This window comes from Muscardinus avellanarius (genome assembly GCF_963383645.1).
Source record: "Muscardinus avellanarius genome assembly, chromosome: 9".
NCBI classification, from domain to species: Eukaryota; Metazoa; Chordata; class Mammalia; order Rodentia; family Gliridae; genus Muscardinus; species Muscardinus avellanarius.
The window spans coordinates 63,915,932-63,939,083 of record NC_137795.1 but is presented as its reverse complement, the minus strand read 5'-3'; the positions used below and the strand labels follow the sequence as shown (position 1 = coordinate 63,939,083).

Here is a 23,152-nt window from a genome sequence, read left to right as displayed (position 1 = left end):
AGTACATGGTTGGCTGAGAGTAGGATCAAAGATTTGAGACCAACCTCAACAACTTTATGAGACTCAGCACTCTAGCAAGACCCTATTTCAAAATAAAGCATAAGCCAGGCGTGATGACGCATGCTTGTAATCCCAGCATTGGGGAGGCTGAGGCCGGAGGATCGTGGTTCATGGACAGCCTCAGCTTCTTAGTGAGGCCTTCCGTAACTCAGTGAGGCCCTGTTTCAAAATAAAAAAAATTTTAAAAAAAGGGCAGGGGGTGTAGCTCGGAGGTCAAATGCCTCTGGGTTCCGTCCCCAGACCCTCAATAAATAAATAAAAGGACTGAGGGCTTAGCTTGGAGATAAAATGCCCCTGGGCTCAATCCCCAATACACACACAAAAACAAGGTGGTGTCATGGCACATGCCTGTAGTGCTAGTGCTTTAGAGATTGAGGCAGGAGGATCGCAGGCTTGAGGATAGCTTCCGCAATCTAACAAGACCCTGCTTGAAAACAAAAGGGCTGGGGATGTAGCTCATAGGTAGAACACCCCTGGGTTCAATCTCTAGTACCAAAATAAAGAAGAGTCTATAATCTTATTCTAGTTATTAGGTGTTCAAACAAGGAAAAAACGTTTAATTTGTGCCGAAGGTGTGTAAAGTGGTAGTAATGTGAAACGCCACTTGAAGGGGTATTCAGCCCCAAAGAAGAGATGCTGAAATTGCTAAAATGTTGTAGATTAAAATGATCTTAAGGAAATCCCTGCACATGTACTTAGTGGTAGCAGCCACTGTTTCGTACTTTTCCATCCATTTGAGAACCTTCTGTTTGGTTGCTGGGAAGTTGCCATGGTCACATTCCATGGTGAGATTCCAGGGGTGAACTGGAGTCAGTGGCAGCTCCAGGGCCCAAGCTTGGAGCTAGAGTATCAGAGACAAACGCAGTGCTATCACCTCGCTCAACATGAACCAGAGGTCTGTGAGGACACTGGTGGAATCCATCAGTAAAACTGTCAAAAGCTGTAAGTACCAACCAGACTCCCAACACTGCCTGAACAACTTGATTCAACCAAACCAAAATGTTGGTAGGCACGCTAGTTGGACAAGTGCTTTGTAAAGCAAAACAATCCCTCTATTTCTGTCTAATATTTTGGCCATTTTAAAGAATCAATGTACAAATGAACAATTATGGTGGCACTTAAAAAATATTGTAACCCTCAGATATCCTAAAATATTTTTGGCTATTTGGGGAAGATAGCTTAGGGATTTACTTGATGTCATACAAATGCTAAAGGGTTATCTGCCAACCAGGAACTGACTTTGGTAATTGTACTGAAATTTAGTTGATTTTTTGTTGTTGTTGGTACTAGGGTTCCTGGAAGCCCTTCTACCTCCGGGCTACACTCCCAGACACCTATTTTATTTTATTTTATTTTATTTTATTTTATTTTATTTTATTTTATTTTATTTTTTGGAAACAGAGTCTCTTAAGCCAGCGTGGCTGGCTTCAAACCTTCATGATCCTCCTGTCTCCGCCTCCCAAGCGTGGGGATTACAAGCGTGCGCCACCATGCCCGGCTAGTTGAAAAATTTTAAATATAAAGGTTTACTTTGGCCAGTTTCCTGAGTTTTCTGGCACAAAACTCCTAATGGCAGATGATTGCTCAGTGGACTAATAGGAAACATAAGATACTTTTGATATTGAGAATGTTTGTTTATTAAAGCTAGTTGAGCTGGGCTTGGTGGCGCAGGCCTGTAATCCCAGTACTTGAGAGGCTGAGACAGGAGGATCACAGGTTCTAGATCAGCCTCAGCAATTTAGCAAGACTCAACCTAGAAAGACCCTATTTCAAAACCAACAAACTAAAAATTACTGTACCACAAAAAAAAAAAAAAAGCTAGTTGGATGTAACAGGTTTGTGTGCTTACTGGTGTAACCAAAATTCTTGCCCAGGTTTGCCCAATTGGGACAAGACTTTGGGAAGAAAGGAAAAGAAATTTTATTGACTTGCTAGCAAGTTAGAGAAATCAATGAAATTATGTTCAGAACCCAAAATACCTAATTCTAGCTGGGCGTGGTGGCACACTCAGACCGGAGGAGGATCGCGGTTCGCAGACAGCCTCAGCTACTTAGACCCTTTGCAACTCAGTGAGACCCTGTTTCCAAAAAAAGAATAAAAAATAGGGCAGGGGGTGTAGCTCAGAGGTCGAATGCCCCTGGGTTCCATAGCCAGACCCGCAAAAAAACCCAAAAAACCCTAGTTTTTCCCCAATAGGGAAAAAAAATGTCCATTTTAAGAGTTGGCTAGCTGGGCATGGTAGCGCACATTTGTAATCCAAGCATTTGGGAGAAACAGGAGGATCACGGTTCGCAGCCAACCTCAGCTACTTAGGCCCTTTGCAACTCAGTGAGACCTTATTTCAAAATAAATTTTAAAAAAATAGGACTGGGGGTATGGCCCGGAGGTAGAATGCCCCTGGGTTCCACCCCCAGTACCACAAATTTTTTTTTTGACTCTTCAGGGTCACACAAGTGTGCTTATCAAAAATGTACAATTCAGGAGGCTGAGACAGGAGGATCGCTGTTCAAGAACAGCCTTCGGCTACTTAGGCCCTTTGCAACTCAGTGAAACCCTGTTTCAAAAATAAAGAATTAAAGAATTATAAAAAATAAAGAAATAAAGAATTAAATCCCGGGAGTGGGTGGCGCACACTTGTAATCCCAGTGCTTGGGAGGCTGAGACAGGAGGGTCTCACAGGTTTAAAGCCAGCCTCAGCTACTAAGTGAGGCTCTCAGCAAATTTGTGAGATCATGTTTCCAAATAAAGTATTTTTAAAAATAGGTCTGAGAGTATATCCCAGAGGTAGAAAAGCCCCTGGGTTCCACCCCCAGTACCACACACACATAAAAATTTTTTTTTAATTGGGGCTAGCGGTGTCTCTCAAAGGTAGAATGCCCTTGGGTTCCATCCCTGGTACCACCACCAAAAAAAAAAAAGGTACAGTTCATGTCCATGTCTTTCTGGGTTGATTCCCTTTCAAACCTCTCAGTACCTGTCTTCATTTCTTTGGTCAGTAAACTGATAAAAGCATGTTATTTGTTAACAGGAAGAAAGGGGAGGAAGGAGAGGATGAAAAGAGAAGGGAGGAGAGAAAATGTCATTTTTGTAACAGGTCATCTGCTACCTGCAGGGTCAGAAGTTCCAAAGTTGGCTCTTTTACACTGGGGTTAAACTGAGGGGCATGCCGGGCGTGGTGGCGCACGCTTGTAATCCCCGCACTTGGGAGGCGGAGACAGGAGGATGGCGCAGGTTCGAAGCTGCCGCGCTGGCTTAAGAGACCTGTTTCCAAATAAAAAATATAAAATGGGTCTGGGAGTGTACCCCGGAGGTAGAAGGGTTTCCAGGAACCCCAGTACCACCATAAATAATAAATAAATAAATAAATAAATAAATAATAAACCCGGGGGCATTATACCTCCAAGCCACATCCCCAACTCATAATTCTCTTCCTCCTCCTCCTCCTCCTCCTCCTCCTCCTCCTCCTCCTCCTCTCTTCTCCTTCTTCTTTTTGGAGGGTCTGGGAATGGAACCCAGAAGCATTTGACCTCTGAGCTATAACCCCTGCCCTATTTTTTATTCTTTATTTTGAAACAGGGTCTCACCAAGTTGCAGAGGGCCTCACTAAGTAACTGAGGCTGCCCATGAACCACGATCCTCTGGTCTCAGTCTCCCAAATGCTGGGATTACAAGTGTGCACCACCATGCCCGGCTCATATTTCTTATTTTGAAACTAAATTGCTGAAGCTGTCCTTGAACCTCTGAACTTGAACTTGAACCTAGTACTTGAACTTCCAAGTACTAGGATTACAGGTGTGTGTTACCATGCCCAACTAGATTTGGAAGGGAGGGAACTTTTGTCCTGAAAGACCTTCACAAGTGGAACATGATTTCACACTCCTGTCATCCCAGTACCTGGGAGGCTGAGTGAGACAGGAGGATCACAGATTTGAGGACAGTCTCAGCGACTTTAGTGATTTCCTCAGGAACTTAAACCATGTTTCAAAATAAAATGGGGCTGGGGGTGTAACTCAGAATGCCCTAGGTTCAATCCCCAGTAACTAAGATACACACACAACCTACATGTAGAAGCCATCTGTGACTTGTTTCTCAGAACAAAAGTAATCACAACTGATAATTCTCAGTCCCCTAGTCATTGAGAAAGTTACTTAATTCCAGCCACGGCTCATTAAATCGGTCTCATTATTTTGCCTTGTGTGGCCTCGGGAGGTGAAGTACCACCCTAAAACTCCCATTGTTGACTTAGTTTCCTTTTATTCCAGATAAATTTTAAGTGATCTAAGATCCTCCAGTACTTCAAGGGCCCCTTTTTTCCCAATCCTGTTATATTACTCTTAAAAACTTGTCCTATAGGTTAGCCAGTACTAGTATTTCCTACTTTCTTACCGAACTTGAGTTCTATAACATTCAAAAGGAGATTTTGCAGTGTGTGTGTGTGTGTGTGTGTGTGTGTGTGTGTGTGTGTGTGTGTACTGGAGATTGAACCCAGGGGCATTCTACCTCTGAGCTGCACCAGTCCTATTTTTTAGTCTTTATTTGGAAACAGTCTCACTAAGTAGCAGAGGGCCTCATTAAGTAGCTTAGACTGGCCACAAACCTGCAATCCTCCTGTCTCAGCCTCCCAAGTACTGGGATTACGAGCGTGTGCCACCACGTCAGGCTCCATCTTAAAAAAAAAAAAAAAGAAAGAAAAAAAAAACCGGGCATGGTGGTGCATGCTTGTAATCCCCGCGCTTGGGAGGCTGAGACAGGAGGATCGCGCAGGTTCGAAGCCAGCTGCATGCTGGCTTAGGAGACCCTGTTTCCAAATAAAAATAGGTCTGGGAGTGTAGCCCAGAGGTAGAAGGGCTTCCAGGAACCCCAGTACCACCAAAAAAAAAAAAAAAAGAAAAAGAAAGAAAGAAAGAAAAAAAAGAGAGAGAAAAGAAAAGAAAACCAGGGTCTTTCTAATTTATTGTGTGCTGGCTTCAGCCCTGCAGCCCTCCTTGTACTGAGATTATAGGTGTGCTCCAACATGCCCAGCTTCCTACTTTTAAAATAGAAGTCCCAGGAGTGGGAATGTAGCTCAGTGGTAAAGTGTCTGCCTAGTATGCACAAGGGCCTAGATTCCATTCCTAATATCACAGAAAGAGAGACAGAATGAGAATGAATGACTCTTTCTGTTCTAGTCAGCTTTTCTCATTACTTTGACAAAAATAACTGAAAAGTACAACTTAGAGGAAGAAAAGCTCACAGTTATTGGCTCATGGTTTTGAAGTTTCAGTCCATGTTTGGCCAGCTTCAAAGCAGAAACTGTGGAATCAAGGCATGGTGGAAGGACCATTCTTGCATCATGAAGGCCAGAGAGCAAGGAGAGGGCATTAGGGACATCTACAGTCCCCAAAGACATACCCACAGCAACACATTTCTGAAAGTTCCTGCAATAGGGGCCATGCTTTCAGCACATGAGCCTTTGGGAGAATATGCTCTGAGTGCTTAGCATAGCTTTACACTATGTGCAAACAGATTACTGTTTTACACTCCAATTACAAATAGTTGGTTTACTGCACTCTTCCTTAGTGAGACACTATACTACGTGGTTTATATTCATCATCTTTAAGATTTTAAGGACAAGCCAGGTATGGTGGTGCACACCTGTAAACCTAGTACTGAGGAGATAGAAAGGAAATAGGCAGATAAGGAAAAGGCCTTGGTAGAAAAAAGTTAATTTCCTGAGTTTCCTGAGGGGCGACAAATGCCTGAAATTCCAAAGGCTCAGGAGATAAGAAGGACAGAGCTTGTTTGTACACACAAGTTTTTTACCCCAATAAGTTGTATGAATATAATGCACCAATAAAAAAAAAAATAAAAAAAAAGAAGGCCAGAGCTTCACAAAGCCATCCTGAGTTTCCTAATCAACAAACCCACCCAGCAAGTCTGGCATTCCTGAAAGGAGACCCTTCAAAGAACTTGCAAATGTCCTATGCAAATTCTCCTTGGAATCTCAAAGTCACCCTAACCTCAAACGGACTTGCAAGCGGTCAGGCATTGGCCAATCAGATGGCAAAAGTGGGGACTTCCTGCTCAGGACCCCCTCCCCTTTTGGGGAGCTGTTCTCTCTCTCGCAGGTCGTGTTGGTACTGAGAGAAGGCAGAGTGCATCTGAAGGCACGTGGCTTGGGCGACTCTCGAGTAGTAACCTGAAGGCCTCTGCTGGACATCATGGCTGACCAGGCCCCTAGGGGTGACCTGTACCTCTTTTCTGGCAGATCGCGTGGACTCTGGGAGAAAGTAGTTTGCAATTGATGGGCACTTGGCTCGGGCGACACTCGGGTAGTGACCCTGAAGGCAGCTACTGGACCCCGGAGTTCCAACCGCCCCTATGGGGTGTTCGGCCACTTTTCTCTATTCCCTTCTGGCAGATCGTGCGGACTCCGGAAGAAAGCAGCCTGCACCTGAAGGCAATTGGCTTGGGCTACTCTCAAGTATTGTCCTGAAGGCAGCTGCTGGACCCAGAGTTCCAGACCCTTTGGGGGTGTTCAGCCACCCTTGCCCCATTCCCTGCTGCTTCCAATAAACCTTTTACTCCCCTTCCTGAGGTCTGCGGGTGTCATTCTTCGCTCTCCGTAGACAAGAACTCGCAGGGGTTTTCTCGCAAGAAACCCCCGTTTCAGTACTTGGGAGGCTGAGAGATATCTCAGGTTCAAGGCCAGACCTGGCATATTAGTGAGATCCTATTTCAAGATAATAAAATAGGACTAAGGGTGTAGCTCAGTAACAAACACACGCATGTGCACACACACAAGCATTATTAGGCACCTTTGTAATGTGTGTGTGTGTGTGTGTGTGTGTGTGTGTGTGTGTGGTACTGGGGATTGAACCCAGAGGCATTCTACCTCTGAGCTAAACTCCCAGTCCTATTTTATTTTGAAACAGAGTCTTGCTAAGCTGCTGAAGATCTCACTAAGAAGCTGGCCTCAACTCTGTGATCCTCTACTCCCAGCTTCCCAAGTACTAGGATTACAAGCATGCACCCCTGAGCCCAGTTCTTCAATTTAACTTTGCCAGATGGATTTTCCTAAATCACTTTTACTCTCACAGTTCCAAAATCTTTAATGTCTTAAGCCAAGGATTCTCAACCCCTGAGGCACAGATGATTCAGCTAAGCTTTTGTTTAAAAGCTAATTCCTAACAGTATGGAGGATCCTCAGGAGAATGAGAACGAACTTACCATATGATCCAGCAATACCACTTCTGGGTATCTACCCAAAAGAAATGAAACCAAACTACTAAACTAATGCATGTATCTATGTTCATAGCTGCACAATTCACCATTGCCAAACTATGGACCAGCCAAGATGTCCATCAACAGATGAATGGATTACAAAACTGTGGGATATGTACACAATGGAATTTTACTCAGCCATAAAGAAAAACACAATCATATTATTTACAGGGAAATGGATAGAACTGGAGGACATTATGCTAAGTGAGATTAGTCAGTCACAAAAAATAAGAAATCGAATGTTCTCCCTAATATGCAGAAGCTGGGGGGGGGGTCATAGGAGGAACTCTAGACGAAGAACAAGATACTATAGATGAGCAAATAAGGCGACCTAACTGAGGGGATGGGAGGGGGGAAGACGGAAATTCTCTAATGCACATGATGTACTTTAACAAACATATCAAAGTCAATCACTAGGCCAAACATGAGAAGGAGGGAGGGGGAGGGAATGGGGCAGGAATTGGGTAAGGGCTAATTGGGTGATGTGTGCATGTATGTCTCCACCATCTTGTACCCCATTAAGATGTATGACTATAATACACCAATAAAAAATTCAAAAATAAAATAAATCTAATTCCTGGGTACACTATTGGCATTTCTTATGCAGCAAGCCTGGGCCCGTCCTGGGAGTCTGCATAGTTACCAAGCTTGGGGCAGTGGAGAGGGGTTGATTCTCACAGGCAATCCATCCAAAAATGAGCACATAAGAAGCACTGCTCCTGTAGGCACCGGCACCAAGGCCCTCTCCTCCGCTTTTCCCAGCTTCCTTCTGCGCCCAGTCAGGCGTGCTTAATCCTAACCCTCACTTTTCCTCTTCTCCTTAGCACGCCTCTACCTCTTTCCCACCTCTACAGATTCCTTCCTAAATAAGCACTAGCATCCAGTTCAAAGTCTACTTCTCCCATGGAAATGGCCCTCCTCTTTCCCATACCAGCATCTCTTCCTTTACGTGTCCCATGGTGGTCAGCATTATACTGCGTAATGTGGCAGTTACATACTGCCTTATGAGACTTCTGGGTTCGGCCCCCCTTCATGGTGTAAGTTCTGAAGTAACAACTCCATATCACACCTTTGTCTTTTTTATCTGAAAACACCTCATATCATAGAAACAAAATATCTGCTTAGTTAAATGTATTTAATTGAGTTGAATAACTCAATGATCAAATCTAAGTTTTCATTTGTCTTTTCATCTTACAGTCAAAAAAAATGAAGTCGAGTGTCTTGTAAGACTTTTTCACAGTGTGGTGGGAAGAACCGGTGGAAAAATTGGAAGCATTGGGCTGGATCGTAGCAAATTTCGAGGGATCCTGCATGGTGTATTTGGAATCACTGATGATATGTTGATGAATAGGGGTAAGAAGTCATAAATGAAAACCTGCCAATCCAAGATGGAAACTATATATACTTGTACTTGGGAATCCCAGTACTCGGGAGGAGGCTGCGACAGGAGGATTACAGGTTGGCTCAAGGCCAGCCTCAGAACATGGCAAAAGCCTGTTTCAAAGTTAAAAGGGGGGAGGGATAGGCATGTAGTTTGGAGGCAGAATGCCTCTGGGTTCAATCACCAGAATGAAAAAATAAGCAAAATAAAAATAAAATAGGGTAATTGGGAGGCAGAGGCAGGAGGACTAAAGCAATTCGTCATTTAGCAATTAGCAGCCTCAGCAGTGTGTGTGTGTGTGTGTGTGTGTGTGTGTGTGTGTGTGTGTATGGTAGGGGATGGAACCCCGGGGGCATTCTACCTCCAAGCTACACTTCCAGTCTTATTTTTTATTCTTTATTTAGAAACAGGGTCTCACTGAGTTGCAAAGGACCTCACTAAGTAGCTGAGGCTGGCCATGAACTGGGATCCTCCTGTTTCAGCCTCCCAAATGCTGGGATTATAAGCATGCGCCACCATGCCTGGAAGCCTCAGCAATTTAACAAAGCTCTCAGCAACTTAGTAAGACCCCAGTTTTTTCAAATAAAAAATAAAATAGGTGTAAAGATGTCATTCAGAAGTAGAATGCCCCGGGTTGAATCTCCAGCACCAGAAAAAAAAATTGCTATTTTAATTTTCTATTATGACTATTACTTTGTGCTAATTACACACATTAACGTCTTTCACTGTTATGTTTCCATTTGTGCATATTATGGCTTGACGATGCCAGCCCCCTTCCTGCCCTCTCTTGTCTTCTCCCCCACATATTTCCCTCCCGCATTAGGGTCTCCTCTGCTTTTAGTTCATTTTTCTTTTTTTTTCAGTTTCCACATATGAGAAATAGAATGTGGAACTTCTCTTTTTGTGTCTGGCTTATTTCACAACATGATGTCCTCCAGTTCTCTCCATTTGTGAGGATATATATATATTTTTTTTCTTTTTCTTTTTTTTTTTTTTTTGCGGTACTGGGGATTGAACCCAGGGGCATTCGGAGCTACACTCCCAGCCCTATTTTTTATTCTTTATTTTGAAACAGACTCTCACTAAGTTGTGGAGGGCCTCACTAAGTACCTGAGGCTGGACATGAACCTGTGATCCTCTTGTCTCAGACTCCCAAGTACTGGGATTGCAAGTGTGTACCTCCACGCCTGGCTGAGGATAGTTTTTAAGACAGATTTACTCCAAATTTTGTATCTCATAGCTCTTTAAAGTCTTGAGAAATAATCAGCAACAAACTAAGCTAGCGGTATTGCTTGTTAAAAGATAAGTAGTGGCCCGGTGTGGTTTAAAGCAGACCCTGTTTAACAAAGAATAAAAAATAGGGCTGGGGGCGTAGCTTGGAGGTAGAATGCCCTTGGGTTCAATCCCCAGTACCACATAAAAAAAATAAATAAAATAGGCAATTAATGTAATCCAGTGAGTTTAATAGATTTTTTTGTGTGTGGTACTGGGGATGGAACCCTTCTACCTCTGGGCTACACTCCCAGACCTATTTTTATATATTTTTTGGAAACAGGGTCTCTTAAGCCAGCGCGGCTAGCTTCGAACCTGCATGATCCTCCTGTCTTCGCCTCCCAAGCACGGGGATTATAAACGTGCGCCACCATGCCCGGCTTTAATAGATCTTTAAAGTGAACAATTTGGTAAGTCTTGACATATGTATACACCCATGAAACCATCACCATCCTAAAAATAAATATATCTATCATTTCCAAAAAAGTAACTAACATGTTAACTTATGTTCTACTGCATAATACCAAGATTTCATTGGTAGTTTTAAAAAATAATTTGAATTGTTTTAGTAATTTATTTTAGATATTTTTGGAAGTTTCTAGAGCAGAATTTTCATCACTTTATATCACCAGACCACCTAGCATCATAGAGCAAGTTTTCACTTATTTTAGAAATTAAAATTATGTCATTGATTAGCTCCATTGTCCTCTTGGTTTCTAGTGTCTGTATGAAATATGAAACATCACCAGTGAAGCTCATCATTGCTTATGGAGCATAATGACCAGTAGTTTCGACTTCTCCAAGAATATTGTACCAAAATCCAGGCATTGTAGCACACACCTGTAATTCCAGTAGTTGGGAGGCTGAAACAGGAAGATTGCAGGTTTGAGGCCAGCCTCAGCAACTTAGCAAGACCCTGTTTCAAAATAAAAACAAATAAGCCAGGTGTGGTGGCACATGCTTGTAATCCCAGCACTTGGGAGGCTGAGACAGGATCACACAGGTTCGCAGCCAGCCTCAGCTACTTAGTGAGGCTCTCAGCAACTTAGTGGGACCCTGATTCCAAATAAAATATAAAATAGGGCTAGGAGTATATCCCAGAGGTAGAAAAGCCCCTGGGTTCCACCCTCAGTACCACAAAAATAAATACATAAATAAAAAACAAATAATAAAACAGGGCTGAGGTTATTGCTCAGAGTCAGAGTTAGAATGTCCCTGGGTTAAATCTTCAATACTAAAAAAAATTAAAGGAATTAAAACAATAAGTAGAATGCCCCTGGTTTCAATCTCTAGTACCAAAAAAGGGATATTGTATCAAAATCCCTCCCTATCTATCTATCTACCTATCATCTATCTATCTCCCTCTCCTCCTTCTCCTTCGTGTCCCTTTTTGCTGAATTATAAAAAATATTTAAGTTAAAATATACTTACACATCTTTTTTCTTTCAGTGTTTTGTGCATTTGACAAAGACCATGATAACTACATAAATGCAAAAGAATGGGTTACTGGATTATCAGTGTTTCTTCGAGGGACGTTTGAAGAAAAGCTGAAGTGTAAGATGGAATTACTGGTTTTGTAACATGATTCGTTAATTTTTTTGTGTGTGTGTGGTACTGGGGGTGGAACCCAGGGGCTTTCTACCTCCGGGCTATACTCCCAGACCTATTTTATACTTTATTTGGAAACGGTCTCACTAAGTTGCCGAGAGCCTCACTAAGTAGCTGAGGCTGGCTTCGAACCTGTGCGATCCTCCTGTATCAGCCTCCCAAGCCTTGGGATTATAAGTGTGCACCTCCACGTCCGGCTCTATCATTAATTTTGGCTTCAGTGAGTGCTTATATATTTAAAAATATGACATCGGTTTTCTCTATAACTAACTTGCAAAAATTATTCATTATGACTTTAAAAAAAAAAAACCAAAACATCAGATAAAATGGGTAGCCTCCTTGTCTGGTCCTGGAGGAATCCAGCCCCAGGGCCCCAAGTCCCTTCCTTCACTGGTTCTGAAGGTCTATCTTTGGGAGCTGGGCGTGATGGCGCACACTTGTAATCCCAGTACCTGGGAGGCTAAGATCGCAGGTTCAAGGCCAGTCTCAGCGATTTAGCAAGGCTCTCAGCAAACTAGTAAGATACTATTTCAAAATTGAAAAAAATTAAAAGGTCTAGGGGTCTGGCTTGGAAATGGAATGCCTTTGAGTTCAATCTCCTGTACAAGAAAGAAAGAAAGGAAGGAGGGAGGTAGGGAGAGAGGAAGGAAGGCAAAGGGGGAAGGAAGGAAGAAAGGAAGGAAGGAAGGAAGGAGGGAAGGAAGGAAAGGAAAGGAAGGAGGGAGGGGAATGAAGGACAGAAGGAGAAGGCCATCAGCTTTGGCTTGCAGCCCAGGCTGGGGGCCACGTTAAGGGTCAGGCCTGTGCCCGCTCTGATGGCTGGCAGGGCTGAGTTTCTGAAATCACCTCTGGGCTCAGCAGGAAATGGGCAGTGAGATGGGGCAGCACGCATGTTACTTTAGGACCATTTCTTGCCTTTCCACCAAAGGAAACGTGAGGGGTTGGCACAGGACGAGGTTAAACACACACCAGCCACTGGACATTAAACCGCTTCTGTTAGAGTTGTTCTGACAAGTGGAGAGGGGAGGGAAATGGAGAGGCTGGAGACGATGCCCACCTGTGGGAGAGAGGCTGGCACAAAGGCGCCTCGGCTGACAAGGAACCTGAGGAATTCCCAAGACAATAGCCCAATTCCCAGCTCTACTGAGAGCTCAGGTCTGTCCTGGTAGGGCAGTCTGTCTTTCTTTCTCTCTTTCTTTCTTTCTTTCTTTCTTTCTTTCTTTCTTTCTTTCTTTCTTCCTTCCTTCCTTCCTTCCTTCCTTCCTTCCTTCCTTTCTTTCTTTCTTCTTTCTTTCTTTTTTATTTATTTATTTTTTGCAGCGCGGAGGATAGAACCCAAGAGCCTTCCACCTCTGGGCTACACCCCCAGGCCTATTTTATATTTTATTTGGAAACAGGGTGTCACTAAGTAGCTGAGGCTGGCTTTGAACCTGCGCAATCCTCCGGTCTCAGCCTCCCAAGTACTGGGATTACAAGCATGCGCCAACACGCCCGGCTTATTCATATTTTTATTTATTTATTTATTTATTTATTTATTTATTTATTGCGGTACTGTGGATGGAACACATGGGCATATTACCTCCGTGCTACACCCAGTCCAATTTTTCTTTAGTCTTTATTTTGAAACAAGGTCTCACAGAAAACCTCACTCAGGAGCTGAGACCATCCATGAACCACAATCCTCCTATCTCAGCCTCCCACATGCTGGGATGACCACACCCCGCTGGACAATGTTCATTTACTGGCTTTACTCCTCTGGTGTCAGGATTTCGAGTGAGGAACCTTGGAAAGAGAATAGAAGCAATTTTATATAGTAGTTTTTAAGGAAAATTGCTTAGCATATCTAATTTTTTAAGAAAAAGTTCTGTGTAAGTGAGCACATTTATATCTCTTCTTGTTCTTTCACTTGAAATTGAGACACTGAAAAAAGACCCCTAAATTAAAGACACATTTAAAAATTACATCAGCATTTATTTATTTATTTATTTATTTATTTATTTATTTATTTATTTTGGTGGTAATGGGGGTGGAACCCAGAGGCTTTCTTCCTCCGGGCTATAATCCCAGACCTTTTTTAAAAAATATTTTATTTGGAAATAGGGTCTCACTAAGTTGCTGAAAGCCTCACTAAGTAGCTGAGGCTGGCTTCAAACCCATGCAATCCTCCTGTTTCAGCCTCCCAAGCGCGGGGATTACAAAGCGTGCACCACCACGCCCGGCTAGCAGCATTTTTTAAATTGCCATTTTTTTTTTTAAACTGGGGTTGGAACCCAGGGGCCTTCTACCTCCAGGCTATACCCCCCAGACCTATTTTATATTTTATTTGGAAACAGGGTCTCACTAAGTTGCTGAGAGCCTCACTAAGTAGCTGAGGCTGGCTTTGGACCTGTGTGATCCTCTGTCTCAGCCTCCCAAGCCCGGGGATTACAAGCATGCACCACCACACCCTGCATACCTTGATTTATTATTTTGAAATGGGATCTCACTAAGTTGTGGAGGGTCTTGCTAAATTGCTAAGGCTGGCCACAAACCTGTGGTTCTCCAGTCTCAGCCTCCTATGCACTGGAATTACAAGTGTGCACCACCATGCCTGGCTCTGCAGAATCTCTTATATTCAAGTCTCACCGAGAGGTGAAAAGCTAAGTTTCATGGATGCACTCCTTGGGGTAATAGTAATACTTGGTGAGATAGTTATGACCCCAAATGTAGCTGTACAGACTTGAATAGCATCACAATATCAAAAATATTTTCCACTTCTAGCTGGGCATGGTGGTGTGCACTTGTAATCCCAGCGCCTGGGAGGCTGGGACAGGAGGATTGCACGTTAGTGGCTAACCTTAGCTACTTAGGCTCTCTGCAATTTAGTGAGACCCTGTTTCAAAATAAAGAGTAAAAAATTGGGCTGGGGTGTAGCTTGGAGGTAGGTAGAATGCTCCTGGACTAAATCCCTAGTACTGCCAAAAAAGAAAGAAAGAAAGAAAAAGAAAGAGAGAAAGAAAGAAAAAGAAAGAAAGAAAGAAAGAAAGAAGAAAAAATGAAAAAGAAAAAAATTTTCCACTTTTAATCCTACTTTTGTACAATGTTTCCCTTTTTCTCTTTTTTTTTTATGTAGTATTGGGGATTGAACCCAGGGTTGTTCTACCTCTAAGCTACGCTCCCATGCCCTATAGTTTGTTGGTTTGTTTGTTCTTTGCTTGTTTATTTGTACTGGGAATTGAACCAAGGGTCCTTCTGCCTCTGAACTAGTTTATTTTTTATTTTGAAACAGGGACTCATTAAGCTGCTGAGAGCCTCACCAAGTTGCTGAGGCTGACTGTGAACCTTCGATCCTCCTATTTCAGCCTCCCAAGTTCTGGGATTACAGGCAGGTCCTATCAAGCCCAGTTCCTTCTCCCTCCCTCCCTTTTCTTCTCTCTCTCTCTCTCTCTCTCTCTCTCTCTCTCTCTCTCTCTCTCTCTCTCTCTCTCTCTCTCTCTTTCTCTTCTTTCTCTTCTTTCTCTTCCTTTTTTGTACTGGAGATTGAGCCCAGGGGCATTCTACTTCTGAGCTACACCTGAGCACTTTTTTTTTTTTTTTTGGTGGTACTGGGGATGGAACCCAGGGGCTTTCTACCTCCGGGCTACACTCCCAGACCTATTTTATATTTTATTTGGAAACAGGGTCTCTTAAGCCAGCTGGGGCTGGCTTCGAACCTGCGCGATCTTCCTGTCTCAGCCTCCCAAGGGCGGGGATTACAAGCTGTGTGCCATCACGCCCAGCTCACCGGAGCGCTTTTTATCTTCTTGTTTTGAAGCAGGGTCTCGCTAGGTTGCTGTGAGCTTTCCTAAATTGCTGAGGCTGATCTGGAACCTTCGATCCTCCTATCAGCTTCCCATGTATTAGGACTTCAGGCAGGCGACACCATGGCCCGCAACAAAGAGTGTTTTACACTAAAATCTTTCTACCACGTAGTCAGTTAGATCAGTCATTGTACGATGGCTAAATTTTATCTTTGGATATGTTCAAATAATCAAGAAGATGAATGACATTTAACTGTTCTTACAAGTCTTTCCATTTCTTGTGCTTTCAAAAGTCTGCTTTGAAGTTTATCATTTGAAGGGAGATGATGGTTACATTTCGCGAGAGGAAATATTTGACTTGTTGAAGAATAGTCTACACCAACAATCATCTGAAGAAGAGACTGATGAAGGAATCAAAGAGCTGGTAGATATAACACTGAAGAAAATGGTAAGAGTGGAAACCAACGCACTGTACCTGGCCACGCAGATGCTGTATAGCGCTAAGGATGCGATTTAGCTTCCTCCAGAGTACTTGGGACACTTAGGGGCAAGAGTGTCTATTCTCTCTACTGCTGCTAACACTGCCTGGCTGATAGCAGGGGGCTCGATACATGTTTATGGAAAGACTAGGTGATTAAATAATCACTGAGCAACTTTTTGTGGTACTAGGGATAGAACCTAGGGGCATTCTACCGCTGAGCTGCACCCCCAGCCCTGTTTTATTTTTATTTTGAAACAGGGTCTCCCTAGGTTGATAAGAGTCTCACTACGTGCTGAGGCAAAATCCTTAAACCTGCAATTCTCCTCTGTCTCCCAAGTACTAGGCTGATTAGGCATGTGCCACCATGCCTGGCTAAAGGTTCATTTTTGATGCTTATATATATAGTTTTAAATTTGTCAGTGCACTGTAATCATACATCTTGTTGAAGTTCAGGGTGACAGAGGCATACATGCACACAGCACTCCCTGGGTCCCCCCCACCAGGTCCCCATCACTCAGTGATGGGCCTCAGTCGGTTTTTGTACTCATATCACCAGCACTGAGGTGTTTCCCTCTTCCCACTCCTGGCTTCCTGTTAGGTCGCCTTCTTTACTCAACTAAGGTTTCTCCTCCTCTGTCTGTAGTTCCATTTTCTCCCCACTTTATTGCCTAAAATATCTCACTGCATGTAAGACCTCATTGAGTTAGGCGGAGGACAGATTCGTTTGTGTAAAATTGGATTCTACTTTATTTTGTCTTCATGATCTTTCTCCCACAGTCCATCTAAATGCTTATTATAACAAAGTAATAATAATAAACATATTTGATTCCTATTGAGTACTTAACTATATGCCAGATCCTTCAGAGAGCTTTAATGTCGTGTGTGTGTGTGTGTGTGTGTGTGTGTGTGTTACTGGGGTTTGAACACAGGAGTATTCTTTCAGTACTATTTTACTATACTCCCAGTCCTTATTTATTTTTTTGGTGGTACTGGGGTTCCTGGAAACCCTTCTATCTCCGGGCTATGCTCCCAGACCTATTTTATTTTATATTTTTATTTGAAAACAGGGTATCTTAAACCAGCGTGGCTGGCTTCGAACCTGCGGGATCCTCCTGTCTCCACCTCCCAAGCACGGGGATTACAAACATGTGCCACCACGCCCGGCCTTTATTTTTTATTTTGAAACAGGATATCACTAAATTTCTGAGGCTGGCCACGGAACCTGCGATCCTCCTGTCTCAGCCTCCCAAGTACTGGGATTACAGCTGTGTACTCCCACTCTTTGCGGTTTTGATTCATTTTATCCTCAAAACAATTCAATTATCTCCATTTTGCAGATGACAAAAGCTGAAGAATAGAAAGATCTACTAAGGTCACCTTTTCATCTTTCAACTATATAGTAGCTATTTTTTTTGGCGTTTTATTTTTGTGATTATGTGTGTGTATAATAAGGAAACTAAGGAAAATAAAATATTATTTTAGGTTATTTTGTTATTAATCCAATAAGTCATAACATATAAGCTTGTTTTGCTTGTTAACCATTTATGTTTCATGCATGGCTTAATTTTCTTTCAACAAATTATGTAGTTAAAAAAACAAAAAAAATCAGCCGGGCATGGTGGGCACTCTTATAATCCCCGTGCTTGGGAGGTGGAGACAGGAGGATCACGCAGGTTCGAAGCCAGCTGTGCTGGCTTAAGAGACCCTGTTTCAAAAAAAAAAAAAAAAAAATATATATATATATATATATATATATATATATATATATATATATATATGGTATGGGAGTGTAGCCCGGAGGCAGAAGGGCTTCCAGGAACCCCAGTACCACCCCCCCAAAAAAAATCAAGTAGGTCTTATTATGGAGAGTGTGATTTCTACCCCCCCCCCTTTTTTTTTGGTACTAAGGATTGAACCCAGGAACATTCTACCTCCAAAATACATACCCAGCCCTATTCTATTTTGAAACAGAGCCTAAATTCCTGAGACTGCCCCGAACCTGCCACCCTCCTGTCTCAGCCTCCTAAATGCTGGGATTACAGGCGTGCGCCTCCGCGCGAGTTCGAGAACCCAAGGAGCCCTGCCCGGCCGGCCACCGCCTCGGCTTTTCAAGCTTTCCTCTGGTTTAGACTCTCAGCAACCCTGTGAAGTCCTGCCCAGGGCCCGCGCCCGCCCTGCGCATGCGCGGCTCGGGCCCTCGTCCCCACCTACCAGGCTCTCTCCGCAGTGGTCCACGGCTTCGAAAGAAATTTCAACTATGCGTATCACTTGTTAAATGGGAAACAGGCAAAACAAGTTTATATACTGATTATTGATAATTATTGATACTATAACATTATAATTAATATTCAATATTATTGAATATTATTGAGATTGGATTCTGCTGTAGCTCCTAGTAACTTGCTCCTTAAAGCAACTTCATCCCAATCCTTTTTTACCCGATGAGCTCTCAAATATGAGATCTTTTGAGGAAGAAATTCTACAGAAATATTAAACTTTAAGATCACGGCCTTGCTGCATGTATTGCACCACACAAAGAGCAGTGTAATAACGGACTCCTCTGTTTCTTACTGGGGACAATTGAATGAGCCTTAGGGACAGGGCACATTTGATGTAGCTAAGGTAACTCAGTCTTGCCTGCTAGAATAATGGGAATAAAGTAAGTGGCCTCATAAAGTTCCTTTTGATTTGTGTAAATAGTCTTCAGAAGTGTGGATTTAAGCCAGGTGTCACGAACAGCTGTAATTCCAGTATTCAGGAGGCTGGGACAAGAGGATTGCAGGCTCGTGACCAGCCTTAGCAACTTAGCAAGACCCTCCACAACTTAGTGAGACCCTTTTTCAAAATAAAAAAATAGGACTGGGGGTGTAGCTGAGGTAGAATGCCTTAGGTTAAATTCCCAGTCCCCCACCACGCACAAACGTATGAACTTAGTGGGAAAAAGTATGAACTTAGCTCAGTGGTAGAGTGCATCTAACATGTGTAAGGCCCCAAGTTCAATTCCCAATATTGCCAAAAAAAGTTAAAGAAGTATGAACTTAAAGTTTTACCTGTAAAACTTTTAGTCTAGACAGCTGTTTTCATAGCAAAATTTAAAACAATTCTATTGCTTATCAAAAACCTATCTTCCTCTCTAGGATTATGACAACGATGGCAAGATATCTTTTGCAGACTTTGAAAAAGCAGTGAGAGAAGATGGGCTTTTGTTGGAGGTGTTTGGACAATGTTTACCAGAAGCAAAGGTATCATTACAATTACCTAAAACTCAAATTCAGTGAGGAAACTTTTTCTTTTTTTTTACCCTGTACTGGAGTCTGAATCTACAGCTTACACATGCTAGGCAAGACTGAGCTATAGCCCCATCCCTTTTTATTTTGAGACAGGGTCTCACTAAGTTACCCAGTCTGGCTGGCCTTGAACTTGTAATCGATCCTTCTGCCATCAGCCTCCCAAGTAGAAAAATTTAGGTGTGTGCCTCTGTGCCCAGCTTCAGAGAATTATTATTATTATTATTATTATTTGGTGGTACTCGAGGTGGAACCCAGAGGCTTTCTATCTCCGGGCTATACTCCCAGACCTTTTTAATATTTTATTTGGAAACAGGGTCTCACTAAGTTGCTGAGAGCCTCACTAAGTAGCTGAGGCTGGCTTTGAACCCTTGCGATCCTCCTGTCTCAGCCTCCCAAGCGCGGGGATTACAAGCGTACGCCACCATGCCTGGCTCAGAGAATATTTTAAAGGGCCTGAAAGTAATGGTTTCCAGATTCTCACCTCTGTAGCTATAGCCCATTACTGAAGTCTGGGCAATCATAAGAGCAGTGGTTCCTAATGTGGTGGTGCCGGCCTGTAATCATAGTACTTAGGAGGCTGACACTGGAGGACTGCAGATTCCAGACCAGCCTCAGGAATGCAGTGAGACTCAGCAACCCAGTGAGACCCTGTTTCAAAACAAAAAATAAAAAGGGCTGAGGGTGTAGCTCAAGAGGCAGAATGTCTCTGGGTTCTATCTCTAGTACTACATATAAAGTAAATAAATAAAATATAAAATAAATACAGGAGCCAGGTGTGATGGCGCATGCTTGTAATCCCAGCATTTGAGAGGATGAGACAGGAGGATCGTGGTTCATGGACAGGCTCAGCTACTTAGTGAGGCCCTTTGCAACTCAGTGAGACCTTGTTTCAAAATAAAGAAATAAAAAAAATAGGGCTGAGGGTGTAGCTCGGAGGTAGAATCCCCTTGGGTTTAATCCCCAGTACCACAAAATGAAGGAAGGAAGAAAGGAAGGAAGGAAGGAAGGAAGGACGGGAGGGAGTGAGTCTCATCCTAGTTTGAGGTCCTACGAAGATGCTAGTAACTATTTCACAAAATATATTCAAGAGACTTTTATTGAGCTTGTAACCTCAGCCACACACAATTCCTGTTTTCTGTTAAGTATAGTGATAGTATTTCCCAAACCAAACCCAGACAATATTGGTTTAGACCACTGACTAAATATAGAGTGGAGACAGCAAGTACCCTTCTAATCTTGACCTCTTTCAACCAAATTTCTGTCAATGAGAATAAGTTTTTAGATGTTTGGACACATGTATGGTGCTTTGTAGGATTTTATTGTGTATGAGGGCTTTTCCTGTGCGAATCTGAGAAGTCTTTGTAGCTGAAAGGACCAGCCTCATAATGGATTTGGCCCATAAAATTTCTCTTTTTTATTCTTCCTTTGATCAACTATACCTCATATGTCACATGGGAAGAAACATTTCTCAGCACTAACTTACAGGGCAATTTTGCATATTAACTTGAACCTTGCTAAGCTACCCTTAGCCATCTCAGTTGCTCTAATTTGTCGCACTGTAGCGTGTGTGTGTGTGTGTGTGTGTGTGTGTGTGTGTAGTACTGGGGTTCCTGGAAGCCCTTCTACCTCCGGGCTACACTCCCAGACCTATTTTTTATATTTTTATTTGGAAACAGGGTCTCTTAAGCCAGCACGGCTGGCTTCGAACCAGCGCCATCCTCCTGTCTCCGCCTCCCAAGTGCGGGGATTACAAGCGTGCGCCACCACGCCCGGCTGTAGCTTATTTCTTAGACCCCACATTTTAGTTCTGTCTTGAAGTGTGTAGTCAACAGCAATGCACGAAAGGCAGGCTTCTGATTTTGGGGCTGATAGTTGAAAACATCACAGCATCATCCCCCAGGCTGCACCGCACGCAGCTCAGGGTGGGACAGCCGGCGCTCTCCACAGCTTGCAGAGCTCCCCTGCTAGGCACTGATCTCGAACCTTCCCACTGAAAGCCTGGTGTGTTTGCCAGCAGTGAGGTGTCACCTACAAACCTGTAAAGAATGCAGAATTTGAGCCGGGCATGGTGGCACAGGCTTGTAATCCTTGTGCCTGGGAGGCTGAGACAGGAGGATCACACAGGTTTGAAGCCAGCCTCAGCTACTTAGTGAGGCTCTCAGCAACTTAGTGAGACCCTGTTTCCAAATAAAGTATAAAATAGGTCTGGGAGTGTAGCTCGGAGGTAGAAAAGCCCCTGGGTTCCACCCTCAGTACCACACACACACACACACACACACACACACACACACACACACACACAAGCAGAATTTGAGGCTCCACCCAAAGCCAACAGTCAGGGTCTACTTTTTTTTTTTTTGTGGCACTGGGAATGGAACCCAGGGGCATTGCACCTCTGAGCTACACCCCCAGCCCTACTTTTTTTAGTCTTATTTTTTGAAACAGGGTCTCACTGAGTTGCAAAGGGCCTCACCTAAGTAGCTGAGGCTGGTCGCAAACCCAGGTCCTCCTATCTCAGCTTCCCTAATGCTGGGATTACAAGCGTGCACCACCATGCCCGGCTCATCTTATCCATTTAAAATGTATAGTTCAGTAGTGTCAAGTACACACACAATGTCAAACAACCAATCTCCACAACATTTTTTTTTTCATGGTGCTGAAGGATGAACCCAGGGACATTATACCTTCAAGCTACACCCCTAGTTCTTTTATTTTATACTAAAAAAAACACAAAAAACGGGTCTTACTAGGTTGCTACGAGTCTCACTAAGTTGCTGAGGCTGGTCTCAAATCTGTGATCTTCCTGCCTCAGCCTTTCAAATACTGGGATTACCGGCATGTGCCACTCACTATGCCCAGCTCCACAACTCCTTTTATCTTGCTGAAATTCTATACCCATTAAACAACTCCCGATATCCCCTCCCCACCATCACTAAAATCTGCATTTCTCGTGTGTATGTGTGTGTGTATTGTGTGTGTTTTACTGGGGATGGAACCCAGGGACATTCTACCTCTGAGCTATACCTCCAACCCTATTTTATTTTTACTTGGAAGCGGGGTCTCCCTAGGTTGGTGAGAGTCTCACTACTTGCTGAAACCATCCTCAAACCTGTGATCCTCCTGTCTCACTCTCCCAAGTACTGGGATTACCTGCATGTGCACCATGCCTGGTTTATCATCTGCATTTTTTTTGTGTGTGCGGTACTGGGAATGGAACCCAGGGGCTTTCTACCTCTGAGCTAACACCACCAGCCCTATTTTTTATTCTTTATTTTTGAAACAGGTCTCACTGAGTTGCAAAGGGCCTCACTAAGTAGTAGCTGAGGCTGGCCTTGAACTGTGATCCTCCTGTCTCAGCCTCCCAAATGCTGGGATCACAAGTGTGAGACACTACGCCCAGCTTAGCATCTGCATTGTTTTTTTTTTTGGTGGTACTGGGGTTCCTGGAAGCCCTTCTACCTCCAGGCTACACTCCCAGACCTATTTTTACATTTTTATTTGGAAACAGGGTCTCTTAAGCCAGCACAGCTGGCTTAGAACCTGCGCGATCCTCCTGTCTCTGCCTCCCAAGCGCGGGGATTACAAGCGTGCGCCACCACGCCCGGCTTAGAGGTATATCTTAAGAGGTAGAACGCCCCTGGGTTCAATTCTGTTCCATAAAACAAATAAATAATCAAAAAAGGGGTAGGGGTATAGTTAAGTTGGAGGCAGAACATCCCTAAATTCAATCTTAGTACAACTACTACCAAAAAAAAAAGTGTGACTGTGCCAAAAGTGTACTGGTAGAAGTCCAGAATTTCCAAAATTGATTCGGTTTTTGATTACCATAGACCAAGTAAATTCTTCTTAGAAGTTAATGAGTGTATATAAGCTAATAATTTCCAACTGTGTTCTAACATTTTATTAACTTTTTTACTTTACAGAATTGTCTTCAGTTTGAAACCCTGGCGCTCAGAAGCATCCTGACTTCTGGTTTTTGAATGTGAATCACTCAATACTTGTATTAAAGTCAGAAACA

General features: G+C 43.3%; 1 protein-coding gene across 1 annotated transcript; it reads left to right on the top strand.

Annotated features, from left to right (window-relative positions):
* Positions 1–944: 944 nt before the first annotated feature.
* LOC308266805 (calaxin-like) lies at positions 945–23,114 on the top strand (the record flags this gene model as incomplete). Its single annotated transcript, XM_080701200.1, has 6 exons — positions 945–1,002; positions 8,521–8,676; positions 11,426–11,530; positions 15,657–15,811; positions 18,982–19,086; positions 23,058–23,114. The coding sequence occupies 6 exons, from the start codon at positions 945–947 to the stop codon at positions 23,112–23,114; spliced, it is 636 nt and encodes a 211-aa protein (XP_080557326.1).
* Between the last annotated feature and the right edge of the window lie 38 nt (positions 23,115–23,152).